General features: G+C 50.3%; 2 protein-coding genes across 3 annotated transcripts; one reads left to right on the forward strand and one right to left on the reverse strand.

Moving 5' to 3' along the window:
- Positions 1-65: 65 nt before the first annotated feature.
- Positions 66-982, forward strand: Higd2a (HIG1 domain family, member 2A). The gene is made up of 2 exons (NM_025933.3): positions 66-254; positions 559-982. Exons 1-2 carry the CDS (start codon positions 101-103, stop codon positions 723-725), a joined length of 321 nt encoding a protein of 106 aa, NP_080209.1. The 5' UTR covers positions 66-100; the 3' UTR covers positions 726-982.
- A 1,238-nt stretch (positions 983-2,220) lies between these two features.
- Cltb (clathrin, light polypeptide (Lcb)) lies at positions 2,221-21,208 on the reverse strand. 2 transcript variants are annotated; one of them, NM_001347512.1, is made up of 6 exons: positions 20,913-21,208; positions 16,479-16,525; positions 8,879-8,996; positions 8,557-8,668; positions 6,861-6,914; positions 2,221-3,877 (listed from the first exon to the last, which is right to left on the reverse strand). In NM_001347512.1, the coding sequence occupies exons 1-6, from the start codon at positions 21,097-21,099 to the stop codon at positions 3,706-3,708; spliced, it is 690 nt and encodes a 229-aa protein (NP_001334441.1). In that variant the 5' UTR covers positions 21,100-21,208; the 3' UTR covers positions 2,221-3,705. The 2 variants fall into 2 exon arrangements, with proteins under 2 accessions (NP_001334441.1, NP_083146.1); NM_028870.4 differs by lacking the exon at positions 6,861-6,914.
- Positions 21,209-22,161: the final 953 nt, after the last annotated feature.

Genomic DNA, 22,161 nt, shown 5'->3' on the forward strand with positions numbered 1-22,161 from the left:
GCTACACTCAGCAAGCTATTTCCCCGCCCCGTAGTGACCTCATCAGAAGGCGGGGTCCGGTGTCCGGATTTGTGTCCTACCTATTTCTGTGCTGGTGGGTATGGCGGCTCCCGGTCCTGTGAGTCCAGAGGCGCCTTTTGATCCGTCCAAGCCCCCAGTTATCGAGGGCTTCAGCCCCACGGTCTACTCCAACCCAGAGGGCTTTAAGGAAAAGTTTATTCGCAAGACCCGTGAGAACCCAATGGTGCCTATAGGTAAGTGTGTGCTGTAGGAACGGAAGACCGAGAGGACAGCGGTTTCGTAGGGAAAGGAAATAGGGGTGGATCAAGTAAGCCTGGGGTTTGGGAAGGGGAGCGGACCAGAGGTGTGACGAAATGACGGTGCGGGGTGGGGGGTGACTGAAACGAATCGGAATGCATTGCGGGGCTTGGGACTAGATGAAGCAGACTGTAGAACTGCCCTCCTGTTGTGGCTCTGGGAAAGCTGGGACGGGCTACATCCTTAAGGGACCTGCAGGACCCGACCTGTTGCCTCCCGCGTGTGTTGTCCTCTCCCCAGGCTGTCTGGGGACGGCGGCTGCCCTCACCTATGGCCTTTACTGCTTCCACCGCGGCCAGAGCCACCGATCCCAACTCATGATGCGCACCCGGATCGCTGCACAGGGTTTCACGGTCGTAGCCATCTTGTTGGGGTTAGCGGCATCTGCTATGAAGTCTCAAGCCTGAGTATAGCCGGGTCTTAAAGCGCCATGGAAACCATTACAAAACCCAGGAACAACAGACATCCCTGTCAGACTTGCTCCCTCCGTTTCAGACCGGACCTTATTGTCATTTGGGTGAGGAAGTGGCCGATTTTGTAACTGATTTGCGCTTCCACCGCTGCCCCCTCCCGCTCCCAAAATCCCAGGTTCATTTCAGTTGGGTTGCATGCTTCTATTTGTGATGCGTCCCCTTAATTACTTAATAAAAGCTTATTACACTTGTATGTGATGAACTATTTCTTAATCTCATTCCTACGATCAAAACCATGATTTTTCCTTTAAATTTTTAAGAGGGAACAGGCTGTCAGTAGGACTGGCCTTTAAAAATCAGCTAGGTCTGACAGTGCATGCCTATTGCCTTAACTGTTCTGAAGGTTGAGGGAGAAGAAAGAATCTTGCCTGACTGCACATGACTTCAAGAGTTCAAGATCACCGGGCAGTGGTGGCACATGCCTTTAATCCCAGCGCTTGGGAGGCAGAGGCAGGTGGGTTTCTGAGTTTGAGGCCAGCCTAGTCTACAGAGTGAGTTCCAGGACAGCCAGGGCTATACAGAGCCTGTCTCGAAACCCTGTCTCGGAAAAAAAAAAAAATGCAAGATCACTCAGTAGAGTAACTTAGACTCTGTATCATTTAAAATGGCCTGAGGGTACAGCTCAGCAGTACAGTACATAGTGATTGTGAGGCCGGAGGTTTATTCTCCAGTTGTGAAAGAGGAACATAGAGCCTAGTGCTATCCAAACTTTCCTCGGCACTGTCAAGTTACTTGGGGCACTGGTTAAAAGTAGAGATTCCCAAATGTTCATTCTTGGGATTCTAATTCAGTGAGCTGTTTGATGTAATACGGGAAAGTTTGCCAGCAATTTCCAAGTTTCTGTAGCCTGTAGATGAGGCCTGTCGTGGTCCTGTTGTGAGTCAGGATGTTCAAACACACACCACCACCATTCTTTGACTACTTCTCTTACTCCGGTGCAGCCTCCTCTGCGACCCTCCACTCTGCTGATCTCTTTACCACTCCAGCTTTTGACACAGGCGTCTCAAAGGCATTTGTGATCTGTAGTCACTGTGTTGCTTTGAGGAACCGAATCCTCCCATGGGTCACCCTGCCTCTCTGAATACCTCCTGAAGGGGAAAGGGAAGAAAGTGAAGATACATTTCTTGGGCCCTGACATGTTTTCAATCTCTGAGTGGAAGGTCCGTGACTAGAGCTAGGTGTTTGTATCTCCATCATGATCTTAACCACAAGGCATATTGCCAGTGTGGAACACTGCATTGTGAAGCCCTCAGGATGCAAGAACAGGGCATAAGGAGCTGAAGATGGTGCCGTATTTAAAGGTAATGTCCACCTAGTGTTATGATGCCCCCACCCCCTAAAATACATTTAAAAGTCGAACTCCAACTCTTAATTTTTTAGGCCTTATTTGGCAATAGGACTTTACAGCCATGACCATCAATAGTTAAAATACAGTCTTTAAGGTGGGCTTTAATCCAGTAATACTGGTATCCATTGTTTTAAAATTTATTTAGGAGTTCTCCCCACTCCCCTCTCTCTCTCTGCATGTACACACGCATGCCAGAAGAGGGTATCAGATCCCATTACAGATGGTTTTAAGTTTCCATGTAGTTAGTTGCTGGGCATTGATCTCAGAACCTCTGGAAGAGCAGCCAGTGCTCTTAACCACTGAACCATATATCTAGCCCCTCGTATCCATATTTAAAAAAAAAGATTGACAGCCAGAGCTATACAGAGAAACCCTGTCTCAAAAAAACCAAAAAAAGAAAAAAAATTGGACACACAAATTATACATGGGAAAATGATGAACACAGACAGCCATGTGAGGGTGTAAGCAAAACTGGAGACCTATATCTGCAAACCAAAGGATACCTGAGCTACTAGAAGCTACGAGAGGCACAGGTCCTGCCTTAGCATCTCTGGGGGGCGTGGCTTGGTCGTTCCCAAATTTGGGACTTTTAGCCTCCGGAATTGAGACAACAGATTTCTGATGCTCTAAGGCAGCCAGGTTTTTTGGTATTCTTTAATGGCAATCTTAGGGAACTAATACTGTTAGCAATTACCCAAATCTTTTCAAACACCATGTAGATCGTAATGGCTTAAAGTCCTGTTATACGGCCTCTGCTGAAGGGGAAGAAGGTGTGGTCACTGTTGCTTATCCTAAGTCCACAGGGGGGAATAGCTGAAGAGGGAGGCACATCTGTACTGCAGCAGGCCTGCATGTCTTAAGAGGGTCTTGGTCACTCTCGAGGAAGAAGGTTGGGCGGATGCTGTATTTGCCACCCTTACTCAGGCCTAGACACAGCCTTAGAGCACGCTGGCCTCACTTCCTTTCTACACAAAAGCCAATTCTGTTTGGGGAGTCTTAGTTTTCTCAGCTATACATGAGGACAGCAGAGTCCCTACCTTCAGACTTGTTAAAGAATCACAGAGAGCAAGGTTGCAGACCCTGTCTCGTGAAAATTTGCCTTTCTTCTTGGAGGGCAGACAGCAGACACAGACAGGTTGGGGTTCCTGCTTCCAGCTGCGAGCTCTGGGTTTCTAAGACTACATCCTCACCTTTTAAGGACACGGAGCTAGGAAAATTCTATGCACAAACTGAGCGCTGACACCAGTTGCGGCTTCCAGAGAAATGAGGATACTAATAAATAAGTGTAAAAAGAGTTAACACACCCTTTAAGCCAAGAAAAATACATCAGGAGGGACAGTCACAATTGAGTGGGCTGACAGGAGTCATGAGGGGCTGGGCCAGGGGACCAGGAAGGAGTTGTGGGGTGAAAGGGGTAAGGGTCCCACTTCCTAGCTCCCAGAGATTCAGAGGAACAGAACAGGCTGTGTGTGGCAGCTGCCAGAGGAAGTTCCACTCTGGCGGAAGCAGCTGCTCCTCTGCCCCAGCAAGGCCCATGTGCTTCGCGGCCGTTCTCGTGACGGGCACCTAGCGGGACAGTGGTGTTTGCTTCAGGGACATGAGCACCGAGCGCAGGCGGGACACATCTTTACACTGCTTGCTGCTCTTGGGATTGAAGTCACACAGCTGGGCTACCTTCTCCCACTCTGTGCCCGGGGTCTCCTCCTTGGATTCTTTCACAAAAGCCTCTTCCGATGCCCTGAAGGTAAAGGTAGAGAAGACAGGTTTTCAGGGTTGTCACTAGTGTCCTGCTCCTAGCCCGTGGTGTGCAGCCTACTCTGGGACATTAGCCAGAAGGCTCCCCATCCCTGTGCCCTGTGACTTCAGCCACCAGGAACAGCCTTGACGTAGGAAACCTAGACCTGAGTATGGAAGCCATCTAGACTCAGGGCTGTGGAACTTCCAGAGAGGCTTGCTCACCGGCTCAGATGACTGCTTTTTGCTGGAGCCTGTGGTTCACTACGTAGCCCAAGTTGGTCTTGAACTCTAGAGATCTTGCCTCTCCAGTTCTGAGATCATGTGTGTACCCCTGCACCTGGCTAACTTATTGCTTGTCATTTAGTTCCCAGAGTAGGAGTTACCTCCTCAGAAAGTCCTTCCCAGTCTGGGTATTCCCTGTTCAGTCACTTCCCTACAGTTCTTTTTGTTTGTTTAAAGCATAGCCAAGTGTTGACCTTGAACTCCTGCTCCTACTGAGATTACAGGTGTTCCTTCTTTTCTATCACTAGGGATTGAAAGAACCTAGGCCTCAGACAATGGTGTACCTAAACTCAGCCTACAACTGAGCTGTGTCCCCATCCCTACCTCATATTCTCCAGAGAGGACACTGACTAACCACCTAATCAACTTTATAATGGATGTGGAATCCTCCACATCGCAAGCATATCTGACTACAGAAATGTTCTGAGCCCAGAACAGTTGTGTCTGGATGGAACCACAGCTCAGGAAAGGTTCTATCGGAAGCTTTGCTTCATTTGGAATTATATCAGGATAAAACTGGGGTTGTTTCTTCTTCAGGAGTCCTGCTTTGATGGTACTGGGTACTGGGTATTTCTGTCTGTGTGTATTCCAGGCAAGAACTCTACCGCCCTTCAGAATTCTTGGTTGACAGTTTTGAAAGTCACTGACTTAAGAGTGTCCAGCCATAAATGGGGCAAACACACACCAGGGCTCAGTGACCATAGTGGAAAGGGGGCAGAAAGGTTTTCCAGAGTCAGAGGTCAGGAGGGATGGAGAGAGGCAGCGTCTTCTGGACTTGACCAGACGCTTGTGTTGTGAACACATAGTAGCTGCGCTTACCTGCACAGGTTCAAAGCAGCCACCAGTCTGAAGTATGGAGGGAAAGTCGGTTTTCTTTAAGGGTGTGGCTCCTGATAGGTCCACACTGAGGAGTTTGTGAACACTGGACTCAGTTATTTGGGAAGGGAAAAAGGGATCCAAAGTTGGGGAGCAGTTGGGAGGTGGATCAGAGAGCTCTCCAAGCGATCCCACTGTGCTGTGTACTGGAACTGGCCTGGGCTCAAAGGTGGGACCCTCCATCATGAGCTTGCCTTTCCGCTGTGTGCTCAGCTAACCTGGGAGGTGAGAAGCATGGCTTCCACTCTTCTGAGCCCATATCTGGCTGAGCGACCAGTGTGGTGACAGCTCTGTGCTGTGAGGGTCAGACAGTGAGTGTGGATGATGGGTTTTATCCTTGCAGCTGCCTGTCAGGGTCAAGAGGTCCCCTGTGCCTTTACTGCTCATCCGTGCCCAACAACACAGTGTCACCTCACCTCGGTCCTACGGAACCAGAATCGGCTTTGCTCAAGCTCCCCTGGCAAACCCATGGGCAGATGAAAGGCTGAGAAGTCTTGGGTCCAATTCTTTCTCCTTCAGAGCCTCCTTGGGTTCTCTGGACCATTTCCTTGGGTCCAATGGGAGCACCGAACCCAGCAGTATTCTACAGCACCTACACCCGCAGGTGTCCCTCTCCCTCGTTAGATGCCTCCATGGCTGCCGACTGCCTTGAGGGTCAAATCTGAGCTGCTCAGTTTGGCACAGAGAGTCCAGCTCCCACGTAGAGCCTCCCAGCTTTGACTTCCATCCGTCCCCACAAACCCAGCCCGTCAGTCCTCTCCAGGCCTCTACCCTAGCTGTTTCTCCCATCTAGAGTGTCCTCATCACCCCTTGTTACCTGCAAATTCTTTTTTTTTTTTAAGGTGTAACTGAGGGTCATGAGTCTCTGAAGCATACACTGGGTTCCCAGCAGAGAGTGTGGCTTCCAGAGTTCATGATGTATTCCAATCCATGAGTAACTGGCAGGGCTATCTGTCTCTTCTCTAAGTGTGACCAGTGACAGGGATAGGATAAGTGTCAGCAGGTACAGGTCAGATGGGAGGAGGAACAGTGGGCAGAAGGAAGAGAAGCCAGGGCCGGCCACGCCCTGTGTGTGTCAAGAGAGGGCGAAGGCAGAGGGCAGTGGAGGCTGCAGTGGCGCAGTTCAGAGGCCCCGTTCCAGCAGGATCAGTACAGTAAGGTGTGCTGTGAGTAAACTATACTCAGAAACCACTGTGTCTTCCCTGTAACTTCTCCTCCAGTCCTTCTGTCAGTAACGCACTGCCTGTCATCTGGAGCTGGCGTGAGAGAAAACCTGACTGACATTCCAGATCTGGAGCAGGCACGGTTCCAGCCAGACTCCAAACCCAGACACTTGGGAGAGGAGCTGTGGAATGGCTCATGCCCAAGTCAGTGCACTTAGGGATGGGGCAAGGGTAGACTTGTAAAGACTCCTTTATACCTTCAGCAAGCTGTGCCTGGTGTTTGCCCCTATCCCTACCCCCAAAAAGACCCCTTCATCTCACATACCCCTCCCCTTCCTGGGAGGCTTCTCAGGGGTAGTGTGGCTGGCTGCCTGCCCTTTGCCCCTCCCACGTGAGGCTGGCTAGTGCATTCCTTCCTTCGCCCCCAACTTGGGAACTCTACTGGGCAAAGCTCCCTGCAGTTTGCTAGCAGGACAGAGATGGATGGCTGTACGGCAAGGGCTGCTACCCATACCAGCCCTGGAGCCCTGGAGCTTGCCTCCTGCACTGGTCACTGCTCAGAGCCCAACCACATTCATTTATACCACACAGACAAGAGACTCTGAAAAGCTGCTGCCAGGCCACCCTCCACAGCTGCCCCTGCAGAGCCAAGGAGCCACGTACACATAGCCAATGGTATCAGCATCTGGCTGCTGGTAGAACGCTTTGTCAGCGATCCTTGAGGAAAACCGTTAGGAGGAGGAGTTAGGTGGGGGAAGGCAGACAGCCAGACAGGCAGGCACAGGGTTAAAGAGAAAGAGAAACAGTGTGTTAGTACCTCCAAGAGGAGACATGTTAGGAAGTACAGTTTAAAACTAACAGTTACCCATAAGAGAGTGGGGAGACCCCAACCGTTGATGGCCCCCTACAGCTCAATGAAGTCTTCCCAAAACCATTCCCTCTACGCTTTGACTCCCTGAAACCAACACACCACATCCCCTCTTTCCTCCCACGATGCTCCCAGGTCTAGAATGTTCTCCCTTACATTAGCCCTTCTCTTCTGATGAACCATGGTCACTCCTCGAAGACAAGTCTCTAGCCCAGTGATTCACAACGTTCCCAATGCTATCACCCCTTAATACAGCTCCTCATGTTAAGGTGAAACCCCTCCCCCAGCCATAAGATTATTTTCACTGCTACATTATAACTGTAATTTTTCTATTATTATGAATTGTAATGCAGAACTATCTGGTATGTGACCCCTGGGGTCGCCACCTACTGCTCTAGACAATGGTTCTTCTCCAGCAGGTACTTTGCTTCTATGGTCTTCACGCACAGGGCCCCACTGGATGCAAGTCTGGCTCTATGCATGTGACTCTCACTGAACTCTGAGGATACAGAAGGGTCCTCACTGGACACCCAAAGCCCAGCTTAGCATGCAGCAGTTCGATTGCCTTTCGCTTCAGGGAAGATCTCTTATCTTGAAGGGCACAGCATCCGAAGCAGGAGAATATCTATTTTCACAAATGTGTTCTCTGGCTCGTCCCCATGCTCTACCTTGCTTTTATTCTGCAGGATCAGCTGCTCCTACTGCAGTCCCCACGGTTTCGATAGGACTGGCCCCCAGAGCAACCCAGTGAATGGGACTTTCACCCTGAAAAGCAGGAGAGGCAACCCTTCTCCTGTCTACTGGCAGGGTCACACAGCCCAAGGCAACTCTGGCAGGAGCCACTAGATACTTGCTATTTTTACCGAGCTTGCCTGGATCATAGGGCAGAGGCCTGATGCTGCTGTCCCCATACAGGGGCCTAAGACCACTGGTAGAACCAGAACGGAAGGAAGCAGAGCTAAGTGGCAGGGAGAGTGAACGCTGACTGATATCACTTATGACCCAATGCCACCGTCCTGGCCTTTTCATCCACACAGGCCACTAGCGTCCCTTCATCCCTTAGACACACTGGGTTGAACTACTGTCATTTGCCATTTCTAACAGAAATGACATCAAATATTCAGGCTGACTCTTCACTCCCTGTTCCCTCTCTGAGTTGCCCACAGAGGACTTAGGGCCCTGGAGAGTCTCGGTATACTCCAGGCCTTGGTACATATTCTGCTTCTCAGTCACGGGGAGGGTACAGGCTTAGGAGTTTGCGTGCTGTCAAGAACCCTACGGTTCCAGCAGCCCTCCTCCCTGTGTCCTCGCTGTATCATCCATTCAAAGCCATTTCCCAGCCCCACCACCCCACCCATCGCCCCCATGGCTCCTTCCTCCATCTCCTCAGAGATGCCCTTGTGTTCTTTGATTCCCTTTGTGTTCTCATTATGTCCCCTTGGCTTCTCTAGGCCTCCTTGGCTCTGCTCAGATCCCCTGGCCTTCATTCACCTGTTGTTGATCTTGTTCTTCTCAACCTGTTCACTTTGGCGCTGGTTCCACTCCTCCAGGTCTTTCTTGGCCTTCTCCCGCCACTCCTGTTCGGTCACCTTCGAGGCAGCGTCTGTGAGCCCCGCAGGAGAATGCATAGAGCAGCTTTTCTTTGCAGAACAGCCACCCCCACCCTGGCTGCTCCACCCCTGGCCCTAGCCAGCACCCCTAGGACCCACCCTTAACCACGTGGACCTGCCTTGGATAGCCAAGGTTCCAAGGCCACCTGGCAGGCACCAGAGCCATCCCTGTTGGAGTCACCCTCCTCCAGGTGTGCCCTCACCTAACTCCTGCAGCCTTTTCTTCTGCTCCTCTCTCCACTTCCGGATGCTCTCGGGCTCCTGAGTCAACCTGTCCGCCTGGGCAATCGCAGCGTAGCCATCGGCAGGCCCGTTAGCCTCCTACAACAAAAGCACAGCGTTCCTGGTCCAGCGTGCCTGCCCTGCTGTGGTGCTGTTCTTACTGGTACCAAGACAGCACTCAAAGCAGGCCGCCCAGGAGGCAGCAGGCAGCCTCAACCCACACCAGCACCCAGCCTCTGGTGACTACACCCTACCTTTACACTGTGTTCCCCATTGCCAGCAACACTGCTCCCCATGTGGCCTCAGGCCTATCAATCTCTCAGAGCCTTACCATCAGCCTGGCCAACTTCTTGACACTCCCCTTCATTCATCGTAAGAGGATAAATTATAACACTCCCATAGGATTGATACAATAATGAGATGAATCTTAAAACTAAATTTGGGGGGCTGGAGAGATGGCTCAGCAGTTAAGAGCACTTGCTGCTCTTGCAGAGGACCCTAGTTCAGTTCCCAGCACCATCATAGCAGCTCACAACTGCCTGCAACCACGTACCTGCTTCTGGCCTCTGAAGGCATTTGCATGCAGGTGGTACACATACACATGTGCAAGCAAGACACTCATACACACAAAATAAACCTTAAAAACACCTGTAAATGCCATGCCTTGCACACAATGCTTATGTGCCTTGTGCTACCATCATTAAAATTTATCTCTAGTATAGTTCTGTCATGTGATAAAACGTACACAGTCTAATAGGACCTCATTACTAATGTGTTCATTTGTCCTTCAGAGTGTCACCTTTGTGACACTTGTCTGGTGTTTCCTTGCCACAATGCACATAGGAAACAACAGACTTTCTCAAGTGAACCTGCAGACCAGCAACAGGCAAAACAACCATGACTAAAACTCTGTCATAGCCAGTTGATGATAGCACACTGCACTCTGGAGGCAGAGGCAGGTGGATCTCTGTGAGTTCAAGGCCAGTCTGGTCTACAGATTGAGATCCAGGACAGCCCGGGCTACACACAGAGAAACCCTGTCTCGAAAAAAAAAAAAAAGAACAAGGGCTAGAGAGGTGGCTCAATGGTTAAGAGCACTGACTGCTCTTCCAGAGGTCCTGAGTTCAAATCCCAGCAACCACATGGTGGCTCACAATTGCCCATAATGAGATCTGACGCCCTCTTCTGGTGGGTCTGAAGACAGCTACAGTGTTCTTATGTATAATAATAAATATTTGGGCCAGAGCGACCTGGGCCAATTGGAGTGAGCAAGGTCCTACAAAATCCAATTCCCAGCAACCACACGAAGGCTTCAACCATCTGCACAGCTACAATGCACTCACATACAGAAAATAAATCTTTAGTCAGGCGTGGTGGCGCACGCCTTTAATCCCAGCACTTGGGAGGCAGAGGCAGGCAGATTTCTGAGTTCGAGGCCAGCCTGGTCTACAAAGTGAGTTCCAGGACAGTCAGGGCTATACAGAGAAACCCTGTCTCAAAAAGAAAAAAGAATCTTTAAAAAAAGATACTCTTTCTTACACATAAAATAAAATAATTAAAGTCTGCTGTGGTAAACTTGGACTCTAAAGCCATACAATCCCATTGTTAAAGCTGCAAGATGTGTTTATGTTTTCCTCACTAAAAATGGTCATAGTAAGATGGTCTCTCAGACCTGATTCTGGGATTTGACGCAATATAATCTATAAGATAGTTATTCTTTGTGTAGCGACAGGACCTTGTGTAGCCCATGATAGCCCAGAACTTGTTCTACATCTGCAGGTAACCTTGAACTTCTGATTAACCTAACTCCATCTTCCAAATGCGTCATCCAGGTGTGGGCTGCTATGCTGGGGTTATGTCCTGTTGTGCTTCATTGCACTGATGAAATCCAACGTGCATGCTTAGCAAGCCACCCTTCCAACTGAGCTACATTCTCAACTCTGCCTGCCACAGGATGACTGGTAGCTCGGTAGATGGGATTAGCATTATCATTCTTTTTCTTTAATTATATTTCTCAATTTGTGTTTCTGACTCTGTGGAAGTCAGAGGACAACTTGGGGAATGGGTTCTCTCCTTCCCTCTGCGGGTTCTGGGGTTGAACTCAGGTCTTCAGGCTTAGCAACAAGTATCTTTACTGCTTTTCCATCTCACCAGCCCATTGTCGTCAGTTCTCATTCCCTTTGTACAGAAGGAACACTGAGGCCAAGAAAGATGGACAGACGTAGTGGGCAGGTTTCATCTCTGGTGACAGAGTTGATAAAGCTTGAGACAGAAATGTTGGGGGTTGTGCACTTGGGTCAGTGTGGATGGGACACCCCTGGTCCAGGAGACCCTTTCTCTCTGAAGGATGGGAGTCCGGGCACTGCTACCATGCCTGGCACCTTCACTCTCCCCTCCACGTTCCTGTGGGCACAGACCCCATTGGGCTTCTACTGCAGTGTGCCCCGCTTTCTTCCTCCAGCCACTGAAATCTTCACCATAGGCCTTGGAAGTTTCTACTACTGAGCCACACACCACCTGACTACTTGACCATTTATTATACAAGTAACTTGAATATTCAGGCTTTTATATCTTCAGGGATGCTGGAACTGATGCCATCTGGATCCCTGGGGACACCACATTTTATTGTCCTTAGAGTGCCTGTTGCTGAAATGGCTTACCTGTTTACACGGTTACTCCCTCACCCCAGCCCTCTAGCTGCCTAAGAAAGTATGCTCCATAAGAGAGTGAGAGAGAGGAGAGGCAAAAGCTATTGGTTTTTTTTTTCATACTAGTTTTGTTCTGAGTTGCCAATCTGAGTATATATATATATTATATATTTAGAATTTATTTAAGTACACTGTAGCTGTCTTCAGACACACCAGAAGAGGGCATCGGATCTCATTATAGATAGTTGTCAGCTACTCAGGACCTCTGGAAAAGCAGTCAATGCTCTTAACCTCTGAGCCATCTTTCTAGCCCAAGTATGTTCCATAAAACCAGAGACTGGCTGCCACCACACAGCATCCAGAGCAGGAGAGCCAAGACGAGGGAGGTTTATTGAGGCTAGAGATAGCTCAATGGGAGAGGGTATCCCTACCTGTCATAAGGCCCTGAGTTCAAGTACAACCCAAGGGACAAGGAAAAGGAAGATGAGTGAGAGGAAGAGAGAACATTAAATTCCTAAGTGTGGAGGCCATGGACAGGGATGGACAAGACAGCCTGTCTTCTGGTTCCCTGAGATGGGGAGTCCCTCAGAGATGAGGACCATAGCTGACGGGTATACTATAGTAAAAGGCCAGACAAAAAAACCGGCATGGCCATTCTTGCCTGGGAGCAGAGAACAGCAAAGAATGAGAGAAGTCATTATTCACCAAGATCCAGCAAGCTAAAGGACCAAACAGGGCAGGTGCCTTTGGGAAAGTCTTAGGTGCTAAGAGATGCAGGAGGAAGAGAGGAAAGAGGCATAACACTGGAGCAGCATCCCTGGGCTGGCACCCTAAGCCTGGGCCCACGTTAGGATTCCAGAGCACTTGCTAGCAAGCAGATGCCTTTGATCTTTACAATTCTACTCGGAAGGTTTTATTGCCCTTGTTTTATAGGTAAGGGGACTCTAGTTCCAAAGTGCCACAGTCACCCTTGGCAAGCCAGTGACAGAGCCAGGTTCAGACCGAATAGCTAGCTGGGTGTGAACAGCTTACAGGAACTCTGCATGACTCCTGAACTGCCCTTGTCTCTTCAATTGGTCCTCTTGCCCCCCACCCCCACCCCTGTGGTGGGGACTGAATCCAGGGCCTTAGGCATGCTAGACAAGCAGTACCACCCACTCACACTCCCGGGTCCCAGCCTGGCTGCTGCTAAGTGACCTCAAGATTAAAGACTTTGTCCCTTCAGGGTCCCTACCTCCCTCAACCCACACACACCTCTCTCCTGCCCCCAGGCCACTCCTAAACTCATTTAGTGCACAAGTCAGTAATGTATAAGACTGTCACAGTTACAGAGTGCTTTTCCCAACAACCCCGTGGGAACAACAGGGCAGGGCCTTGAATCCCCATTTTACAACTGAGAAACCAGGCTCAGAAAGGTTAAGTTACTAATTCAAGGTCATCCTGCAGGGAAAAGCCAGAAACCGAAGCCTCGGCCTCCTCCGCTGTCTGATGTCTGGGTATGAAGCCTGGGCAGTCCTGGAGCAGTCCCCCTGCACACCCAGGGCACGATGCTTAGTATCCCGCTACACACCCAAGGCACACGAGGCTCAGGATCCCACTGCACACCCAGGGCACAAGGCTCAGGATTCCACAGCACCTCCCATGCCTGGAAGTGATGTGGCCAGTTCCAGGTCCAGGGTATGGTGTCTACCTAAGCCGGGACCACCTCCTATACCACATGAGAGGCCACTGATACGCTATGGTTGGGAGTTAGGTTAGGCAATCCTATCCAGGCCTGTGTCTGTGGCCTCTTGGGGCTTTCCTGACATATCCCTCTATGCAGCAGACTCCATAGGATGTCAGGATGATGAACCCTGAACCAACTGTCTTAGCTTCCATGCCTTTACACATGCTGTTCTCTCAGCCAGGGCCAGCCATGCCTCCCTTAGAGCAGCCTTGAAACCCACTTCCTCTGTCACTTGCCCCCTGCTGGGCTTCCAGGCTTCCAGCTCCTGTCTAACTAGAACAGTTATTAAATCTCCTTGAGCAAAATGGGGATAATAAAAGACACTGTAATGGGTATTGGGAGGATTAAGTAGGTTAATCCCTGTAAAGCCCTCAGTTGTTTTCAGACACAAAAAGAACTCAAGCTGTTAGAGTTGGGTTTTTTTTTTTTAAGGGCCTCAAAATGAGAATGTGCCCCATGGTAGCCTTAAACTTCTGACCTTCCTGTCTCAAAGTTACCCACAAATCCAAGCTCCTGGGCTATACTGATTTCTTTCCAGGTTTCTCGGGCCTTCCCAGAACTCCATTAGAAGTAAACTCCGGGGACAAAAATTCCGTTGGCTTTGCTTTCACATCCACCACCGCCGCAGCACAGGCCTGGCCCCCAAAGAATGAGAGCTGAGAAATGAATGGACAAACGGCTGGTTATAAAGCTAGGGGAGGGACCAGAAAGGCGCTGGACACTGTATCAGAGAGGCCTGGCTTACAGTGCCTGTTCTACCATGCACAGGGTGATGGCTGCTGAGAAAAATCCCCTTCCCTGGGCAACCCTGCTTTCAAACCTGTGAAATGACAGCATCCTGTTCAAGGCATTTAATAAGGCTCACATAATGAATGAAGCTTTTTAACGTGAGTGGGCTAGGTTTTCATGCTGGCCAAGTGCATGCTAAAACTTCATGGCCAATTTATCCATCTTCAGGATTGGGCAGCTCAAGCTAAGCTGGGCTGAGCTGTGGATTCCTCTAAGTAGCTCACAGGAGATGAATAGATGCAAAGAGAGTGGGGCGGGGAGACGAGGAGAGGGAGGGTAGAAAGGAGATGGGTTCTGCGGGGTCCTCCAGCCCCATCCCTGTCCCCCAGTAGCCAAAGGAGCTGGAATGGGTGCTATGAGGCTTACCCTCCTGCTCTGCTGGGGATGAAGTTTGTACTTGGTCATTCACCTAGTCTCCTAGAAAAGACTGCGACCCAAGGCTCTACCCAGGGTGGTGGATGTGTCGAGCTTGCACAGGCTAAGGCTTTTATCCCTGAAAGTGCGTGCCACACACTGCTCACTGTGCCTAGCCTACAGATAGTCTTCTGGGTCCAGCGGCAGAGCAAAGCACAGTGCAGAGCGTACGCAGAGCAGGCAGGAAGGAGCTTCGCTGCTAAGCCAAATAAACTGCCTCTTCTGTGACCTTCCCTTACCCAGGAGAGCTCTAGGGGAGCAGTGTGTGGCATGATTCACAGATCAACCTGCCTCGGGGCACTGTGATAGCAGAGAATAAGAATTACTCCTGAAGCCGGGCACAGTGGCGCACTCCTCTAATCCCAGCACTTGGGAGGCAGAGGCAGGCGGATTTCTGAGTTCGAGGCCAGCCTGGTCTACAGTGTGAGTTCCAGGTTCCAGGACAGCCAGGGCTACACAGAGAAACCCTGTCTCGAAAAACCAAAAAGAATTACTCCTGAGACTGCACTCTTCACATCCTCTAATGGACAGTGATGCTAAAGGAGGCAGCAATGGCCAGGGCCAGGAGAGCCAGGGCCAGGAGAGCCAGGGCCAGGAGAGCCAGGGCCAGGAGAGCCAGGGCCAGGAGAGCCAGGGCCAGGAGAGCCAGGGCCAGGAGAGCCAGGGCCAGGAGAGCCAAGTGATTCAAGTGAGGAAAACTCCATCTGTGAATTTCTTCACTATCTGTTGAAATCTCAAGCTTCTCTTCAACTGAGAAGGTGAGAGTATGTGGCTCAGAATGCTCCAGATACTCTTGCAGTTCCAAATGCTGCTCCAGCAGATTCACTGCAGAACAGAGGCCTTTTGAGCCAGTAAGGTCTTTGTGGGTGTTCCTGGAGCCCAGAAACGGCCTGACCAAAGTCCTAAGAGTACAAGAGCAACGCTTACTCCTTAGCTCAGCTATACTCAACTGGACACGAAGCTGCCTGGGTCCTAGGGAGAGACTTTTCTAACTCATTGTCTGTTGAGTCATTTTCCAGAAATGGGGTTAGGCCAGTTTTCTTTCCTGTATTAGGAGGAGCCCATCCCACTTACATAAGAAAGTATTGTTTATTCTCCCAGAATCCAAGAGGCCAACTCCTCCTCAGGGTGGGGCTCAGGAGATCCGGAAGCTGCAGGCCCCAACATCCGAGTCTTACTTGCCCAAGTTGAGAATTAAAGCTCAGGCAGTAGAGGCTCATTCCCACCTAGACATTTGGGGTTCTCCGCACTATGTGGGGTTTGGGGATGCCATTGGTGTGTGAGCTCTCTCAGTCTGTGTGTTTTGTTCTGTTCTGTTTCTGTGGTCCTGTGGGCTTAACTCAAAGCTTCTCCCCTGAGCCCCATCCCCAGACTGCCTTACCTTCCCATCCATACTGTACCAGCCCCTGTGGTGGAAAGAGGAAGCCAGGGCCTCGTACTCTCAGGGCCAACCACTGTTAATAATTGGAATGCCTTTTCCAAATAATTTTGTGCAAACACCAAAAATAAAAATAATGGCACATCATTCATTCTGCAAGTTGCTTTAATAAGAACATGCATGTCTACAGGAAGCTCCGATAGCCCTTTAGAACAGTCGACCTAGGCCTTCCGATTCTGGACATGTAAGCTATTTCTAGTTTGTCTGCTGTGGCAAACCATCCTGCAGAGAAACTGGGTGCCCTTTTCCAATCATTTGCTTAGGGGAAATTCCACATGTAATGTCCTGACCAAAGAGCTTATCCAGTTAAAATACCCATGATGGCCAGTCAGGCCAGCCTCCCACCAGAGACACCTGCCCGGCACAGCTTTCATTCCCTCCATCCCACGCCACTCCTTCCTAAAGCTAGTTACTCCTGAAGACAACCTGAGCGACTCCTCAGTCAGTCCCTGCCCCCAGCATACGACAAGAAAATAGTCAGTGTAGGAAACATGGTGAGCCCTAAATGACCTCCAATGGAGAAACAAGTCACTGAGCCTGAGACAGTCCATCCCACCTCTGCTTACCTGAAACACATCTCCATTGACTGTAGTACTCATGTCCTCTGAACCAGCTGGAAAGAGCAAGGAGACAGTTTCATTCACAGTCCATATTACAAACACACAAAGGTCCTATTTTTTTGCTTCTTAAGCCAACCTATGCATACACCCATGGGTATACTGATACCCACCGCCCTCCTCCCACCCCCTGAGATATAATGGATATATAAGCAACGAGGCTCAGGCCCTGATTGTTCCCATGTGCATTCACTGTCATCCCTAATATTTGCCACAGCCCTATGATGAAACAGTGACCCATTTTACAGATTCTCAAGTGGAGGCTCGGAAGGCTACTGTGATTGCTCCAGATCACCTGGCAGTGCACCATTCCTTACCAACCTGAAGTTCAGCATGGAGCTGGGACCTCCTAAGTAGACAGGGGGACTGTGAGTTTAGGGAGAGGCCATCAGGGACGAGGAAGAGAGGGGTCTGTGTCTCTGCATGTCCTGCTGGAACCTTGAGCAACCGATCTGCCTGGGCAAGCAGCCTCACAGCTCCCCCTGGGCAACGCTTGGCCTATTTTTCCTCTCTGTGCCCCTCCCAGGGTTTCATGTTGGCTTCACAGTGACACCGCACAATCCCTTTATCCAGTATCCAGTTAGCCACAAACGACCTGTAGCTTCTGCTGCAACAGCGACCTTCACAGCTACCTTCCCCTCACTCCCATGCCCAGCCCAGCCTGTGCCCTCGACATCTCAAACCTACACTCCTGCTTTGGTTGTCTGTCCTGCTAGTGACAAATGAGAGCACCGTGGCTCAGAGCCACACCCATGCATGGGGCCTAGGCTTCTTTACAAGTTTGGTCACTAGATGCTGAATAAACAAATTAAATTCTTTGTTGTTGTTGTTTTTTATTTTAAGACAGGGTTTCTCTGTATAGCCCTGGCTGTCCTGGAACTCACTTTGTAGACCAGGTTGGACTTATCCTTGGAACATGTTATTTGCTTTGCTGTATTTGTTCTGCGGGCTCTGTTGTAGACTCGGAATCATAAATGTGCAAGAGCCCCTCCCAGGCTCTGCCTGCCTCTGCCTCCCAAGTGCTGGGATTTAAAGGCTTGTGCCACCACACTTGGCTCATTAATTTTTTTTTTAGTTGGTGTGTAAGTTACCTCCTACAGGGAACCTTAGCCTGCTTCCTCTACTTCCCTAGGCACTAAAAGAAAGTCTCGTTTCTGGGGTACACTGGAACACTACACAGGGTATCCCACTCTCCTGTATAGTGACTTAGCATGCCCAGACTCTGGATGCATATATATATATATATATATATATATATATATATATATGTGTGTGTGTGTGTGTGTGTGTGTGTGTGTGTGTGTGTGTGTGGTGTGTGTGTGTGTGTGTGTGTGTGTGTGTGTGTGTATATATATTCCCAGTTAAGGGCTCCTGCATAGAATGGATGAACAGAGACAGTTGGCCAAATGAGAGCTGGACTGTTCTTGGGGTTCACTGTAATTGGCAAGGCCTCTCTGAAACTGTCATGCCGCCTAGCTGCGAGCCACAGCAGGCCTCATATGGTCCCCATAGATAAACAATTAGCCCTGTATGGGATAGACTGGCCTCTGAAGAGCAACAGTGCTTCTGGCCTAAGCCTGACCTGATTCATCAGGGCCTTGCAGTCTCATGTCAATTATGTGTCACAGATATAAATTATAGCTTATTTATCGTCAAGCAGTGATTAATCCTGATTCACTATGACAGCTCTCATCCCACCCACTCTGGGAGGGTTTCTACAGTACAGGTGGCCTGCTCTCTAAATAAGGGTGGTCCCAAAAGGCTATGAGCATCATCCTCCTTTCAGTCTTTGGGACTGCATACACACCCACTCTTAGAAATACCAGCCTGTATCCCACAGGGCTCTTGCACATTTATGATTCCGAGTCTACAACAGAGCCCGCAGAACAAATACAGCAAAGCAAATAACATGTTCCAAGGATAAGCTTTTTGGTGTGTGGTCACCTCAGGAATAATGGCAAAAGATCCAGAACATTCCTGTGAGCTTACTGAGACCAGCAGGGGCAAGAGGATTACACAGTGCTTGGTCACAGGCAGGCCAAGAGCCCAGCTAACGGGTGTGAAAGTGTAGAGCATTTGGGCACTGCCCAAGGCTGATGAATGGAAACAAAGTATCCGCAGCTCAGGCCGGCTGCAGATCCGCCCAGAGGGAAGGCTCAGTGGGGTTCCGGTTCAGGCCTACGCCAGACACAGCTTTCCCCAGGCCCCCCTGAGAGCCAGCAGCAGTGAAGCGGCATTGAACTTGGCTCGAGAGCTGCTATCAGAAGACCTCATTGTCTCTGGGAGGTGACTCAGAGGTGTGCATTGGTGGCTGCTGTTAGAACTAGCTTCTTTCCAACTCCCAGAATTGCCCAGACAGTTCACCTCAGACCACCCAGGCTCCTATCATTCCCTGCAAACGCAGAGGAGGATGGGTACCTCCCACTGTCTAGGCTTAGGAGAATCAGGTCTGTTCTATTTATGCCTGAACACCCGCTGAGCTCCCCTCCTGAAGCACCTCCTTGTTCCCCAAACTGCCACTCAGAAGGGCAGCTGGGCACCTGCAGCTTGATGGAGTCCGGGAGACCCTCAGAGGGTCAAGTCCCTGGCTGCTTCCCTAAGGGTTATCACCACTGTCTCCCTCCCGGTTATCTCATATCTAGGGCTAGTCAGTGCCCTACCCACCCAGACTGTAAGTCCCTAGGAAAGACTACAACTTGCAAAATCCCAGGCTCCTGTGGCTATCCTCAGCTGGAACTGCATCTGTCTTTCTCCTGAGTTGCTAACAACTTGGGACCTCCTAATGAGGGAAAGGACTGTTCCCAAGGGGTGACCATGGACAAGTGAGTTCCATACAGGAACTTAGGAGGTTCCCAGGGACAATGAAGGGCTGAGGGACTGAGAGCTGCTATTTCAGAGCTGCATGGCTGGCTTGGATAGGCCCCTGCTTCTCCCTGCTGTATCCAATCATCTCCTAAGGAGACCAGCACAGCTGCCCTTTGGAAGATCATAACTAGGAGGCCTGAAATCAAGCCCCAGACCTATCACTCACGGCTGTGTGGCCCTAGGCAAGACATTCAAACTCCAGTTTTTTCTTTTTAATTATTATTATTTATATTTTCTTTACTTGTGTGTGTTTGTGTGTGTGTGTGTGTGTGTGTGGTGCAGGCATGTATGCGAGGTCGGGGGGACAATTTGTGGGAGTGAGTTCTATCTACCGCCATGAGGGTTCCAGGGCGTGAGCTCAGGTGTCACCAGGCTGGGCTGATTTACATTTACTTGACAAGCCATCCTGATAGCCCCTCAAACTCCAGTTCCGTGTATGTTACAAAAGGCTTATTACACTTATGTCAGAGTTTCTTCAAACGCTGGGCCATAGATACAGTTTCTTCCTTCTGTGTTCCCAGTGGGGACGGCAACACAGCAAGTGTGGAAGGAAAGAAAGATGAATGTATACATACAATATTTATTTCCAACAGGACCATTAAACCTCTTTAACATGACACCAAAAAATAACAAGGTCTACTAGGAGGGTCACCATGAAGGTCCATATTTGTACTAAATATTTAAATATATTTATAAGAAATTGTTCCTTGGGGCAGAAGTATCAATGATAAACATAACAATGCAGGAAAAAGGTCCTGAACCCTTATGTCTGAAGCCACACGCAGAGGTCCGGGCCACCTTTGTAAATCCACTAAACAAACAGTTACAAACAGGAAGGGCACAGCTCTTGGCCATTTGTGCCCCTGCCTAGACTTACAGTCGGGCCCATGAAGGACTGTGAGGTCTGGACAGGAAGAATTCAGCATCCGAAAGAAGGGGTTGAATTCTTTATTGCTACTTCCTAGTTGTTTTAATAGTGTACCCTTTGAAGCCAGTTCTAAAATGGGTTCAGTAACGTGTATGAAATTATTATATGTAATTAACATTGTCTCCCGCACTGCTGCAGGACTGCAGGTGATCCCCAAAGGATGAGCTGCGAGTTCTCTGAGCGCCCCCTGCTTCCCTGCAGAAAGGAACGCTAACGCTAACGTCAGGAGGACGTGTCCGTCCCACACCTGTATCACTTAGCTAGGACACTGGGACAGTCTCAGAACTGAGCAGGGGGAGGGTTCCAGAGCCAGGGTGGAGAAGCTGGCCTGGGGATGAAATGTCATGACTAAATTCCTGTCCCCAGAGTCAGCAGATCCAGTCTCAGCGCAGATTCCAACTCATCTCCCGGCTCCTTCCTCTTTTCCCAGGCCTCACGGATACACACAGCCCCCCGAGGTACCCTTGGTCACCCTGGATAGCCGGACTCAGAGTACAGCAGGGACCCAGGCCGGGTCTGACCGAGACTGGGCCTCCCGCCCCCGGTGGTGGCCTCAGCCTCCCCGGTTCCAGGCCGCTGCGCTGACTCACCCCCGCTCGCGAGTCCCGGCTGCGCAGAGGCCACCTGGCTGGCGGCAGGTGCCCCGAAACCCGGGTCATTCTCGATGCCAGCAATCTCGCTTTCCTGCTGGGCCAGGAAGGCGGCCGCTGGGTCCTCCTCGGCGGCCTCCGGGGCCCCGCTCTCCGACGATGAGAAGAAGCCGAAGTCCTCAGCCATCTTCCCCGCGTGGCTGCTGTCACCTCCCGCCCGCGCCCGCGGCCCGCACTTCCCGTCACCCGCCCGGCTTGCCTGTCACTGCGGCTGCAGCGGCGGCGGGAGGAGTCGCGGCGGGAATGCGGTGACGTCAGCGGCCGAGGGCGGGGCCCGCGGGGCTGGGTGGTCGCCCCGCCCTCGGTTCGAGCCCCCGAAGCCCACCTTCGGCTCCAGAGCGTGCCAGCAGCACTGGGCTGGCACCGGGTGCATTGAACCGAAAAGTTTCTCCCAGAGCTGATTTTGTGAGCTGCGTGATACAAGAGTACTCTTCCTGCGTAGGAGGAGGGAGCTGAGGCTGGGAAAGGCTTGAGTGCCAGGCGCGCACAGCAGAGCCTTGTTCTCTCAGGACTGAGTAAAGCATCCCGCCGCCCTATCTGTGTGATGAGCCCCTGAAATCAGGGACTGTTCCTCTTTCTCCCTGTCTGGTGACATTGATGTTCCTTAAGGCAACTAACTGGCTGATTGTTTTGTCTTTCAATTTGAGCTCTTTCTCTAGTTCTTAGAGCAGAGGGTCAGTTTGTCCCATTATTGGTTAGGTTCCCGTTGATTACTCAGTACAGTACAGGTGGAGCCTGCTTTTTTCTTTGGTAATTAATATACGTATTGTGACAGCAGATTGTATGCCAAACTCGCATTGCACATTGCAATTACTTTCGCGGTTTTTGTTGTTGTTGTTTTGTTTTTTAGTAGCCTGTTTGACCTCAAATTCTTGTATAGCTGAGGCTGGCTTCAAAGTAGTGATTTTTTTTTTTTTTTTTTTTTTTTTTTGTATTTCGAGACTGTTTTTCTGTATAGCCCTGGCTGTCCTGGAACTCACTCTGAAGACGAGGCTGGCCTCGAACTCTGAAATCTAACAGCCTCTGCCTCCCAAGTGCTGGGATTAAAGGCATGCGCCACCACTACCCGGAGACCTTTTTCAAAAATACAGTATCTTTTTTGGTTGTGTTTTTGTTTTTCAAGACAGGGTTTCTCCATGTATCCCTGGCTGATCCTGGAGCTCACTCTGTAGATAAGGCCGGCCTCAAA

The sequence above is a fragment of the Mus musculus genome, chromosome 13, assembly GCF_000001635.26.
Source record: "Mus musculus strain C57BL/6J chromosome 13, GRCm38.p6 C57BL/6J".
Taxonomy (NCBI): Eukaryota; Metazoa; Chordata; class Mammalia; order Rodentia; family Muridae; genus Mus; species Mus musculus.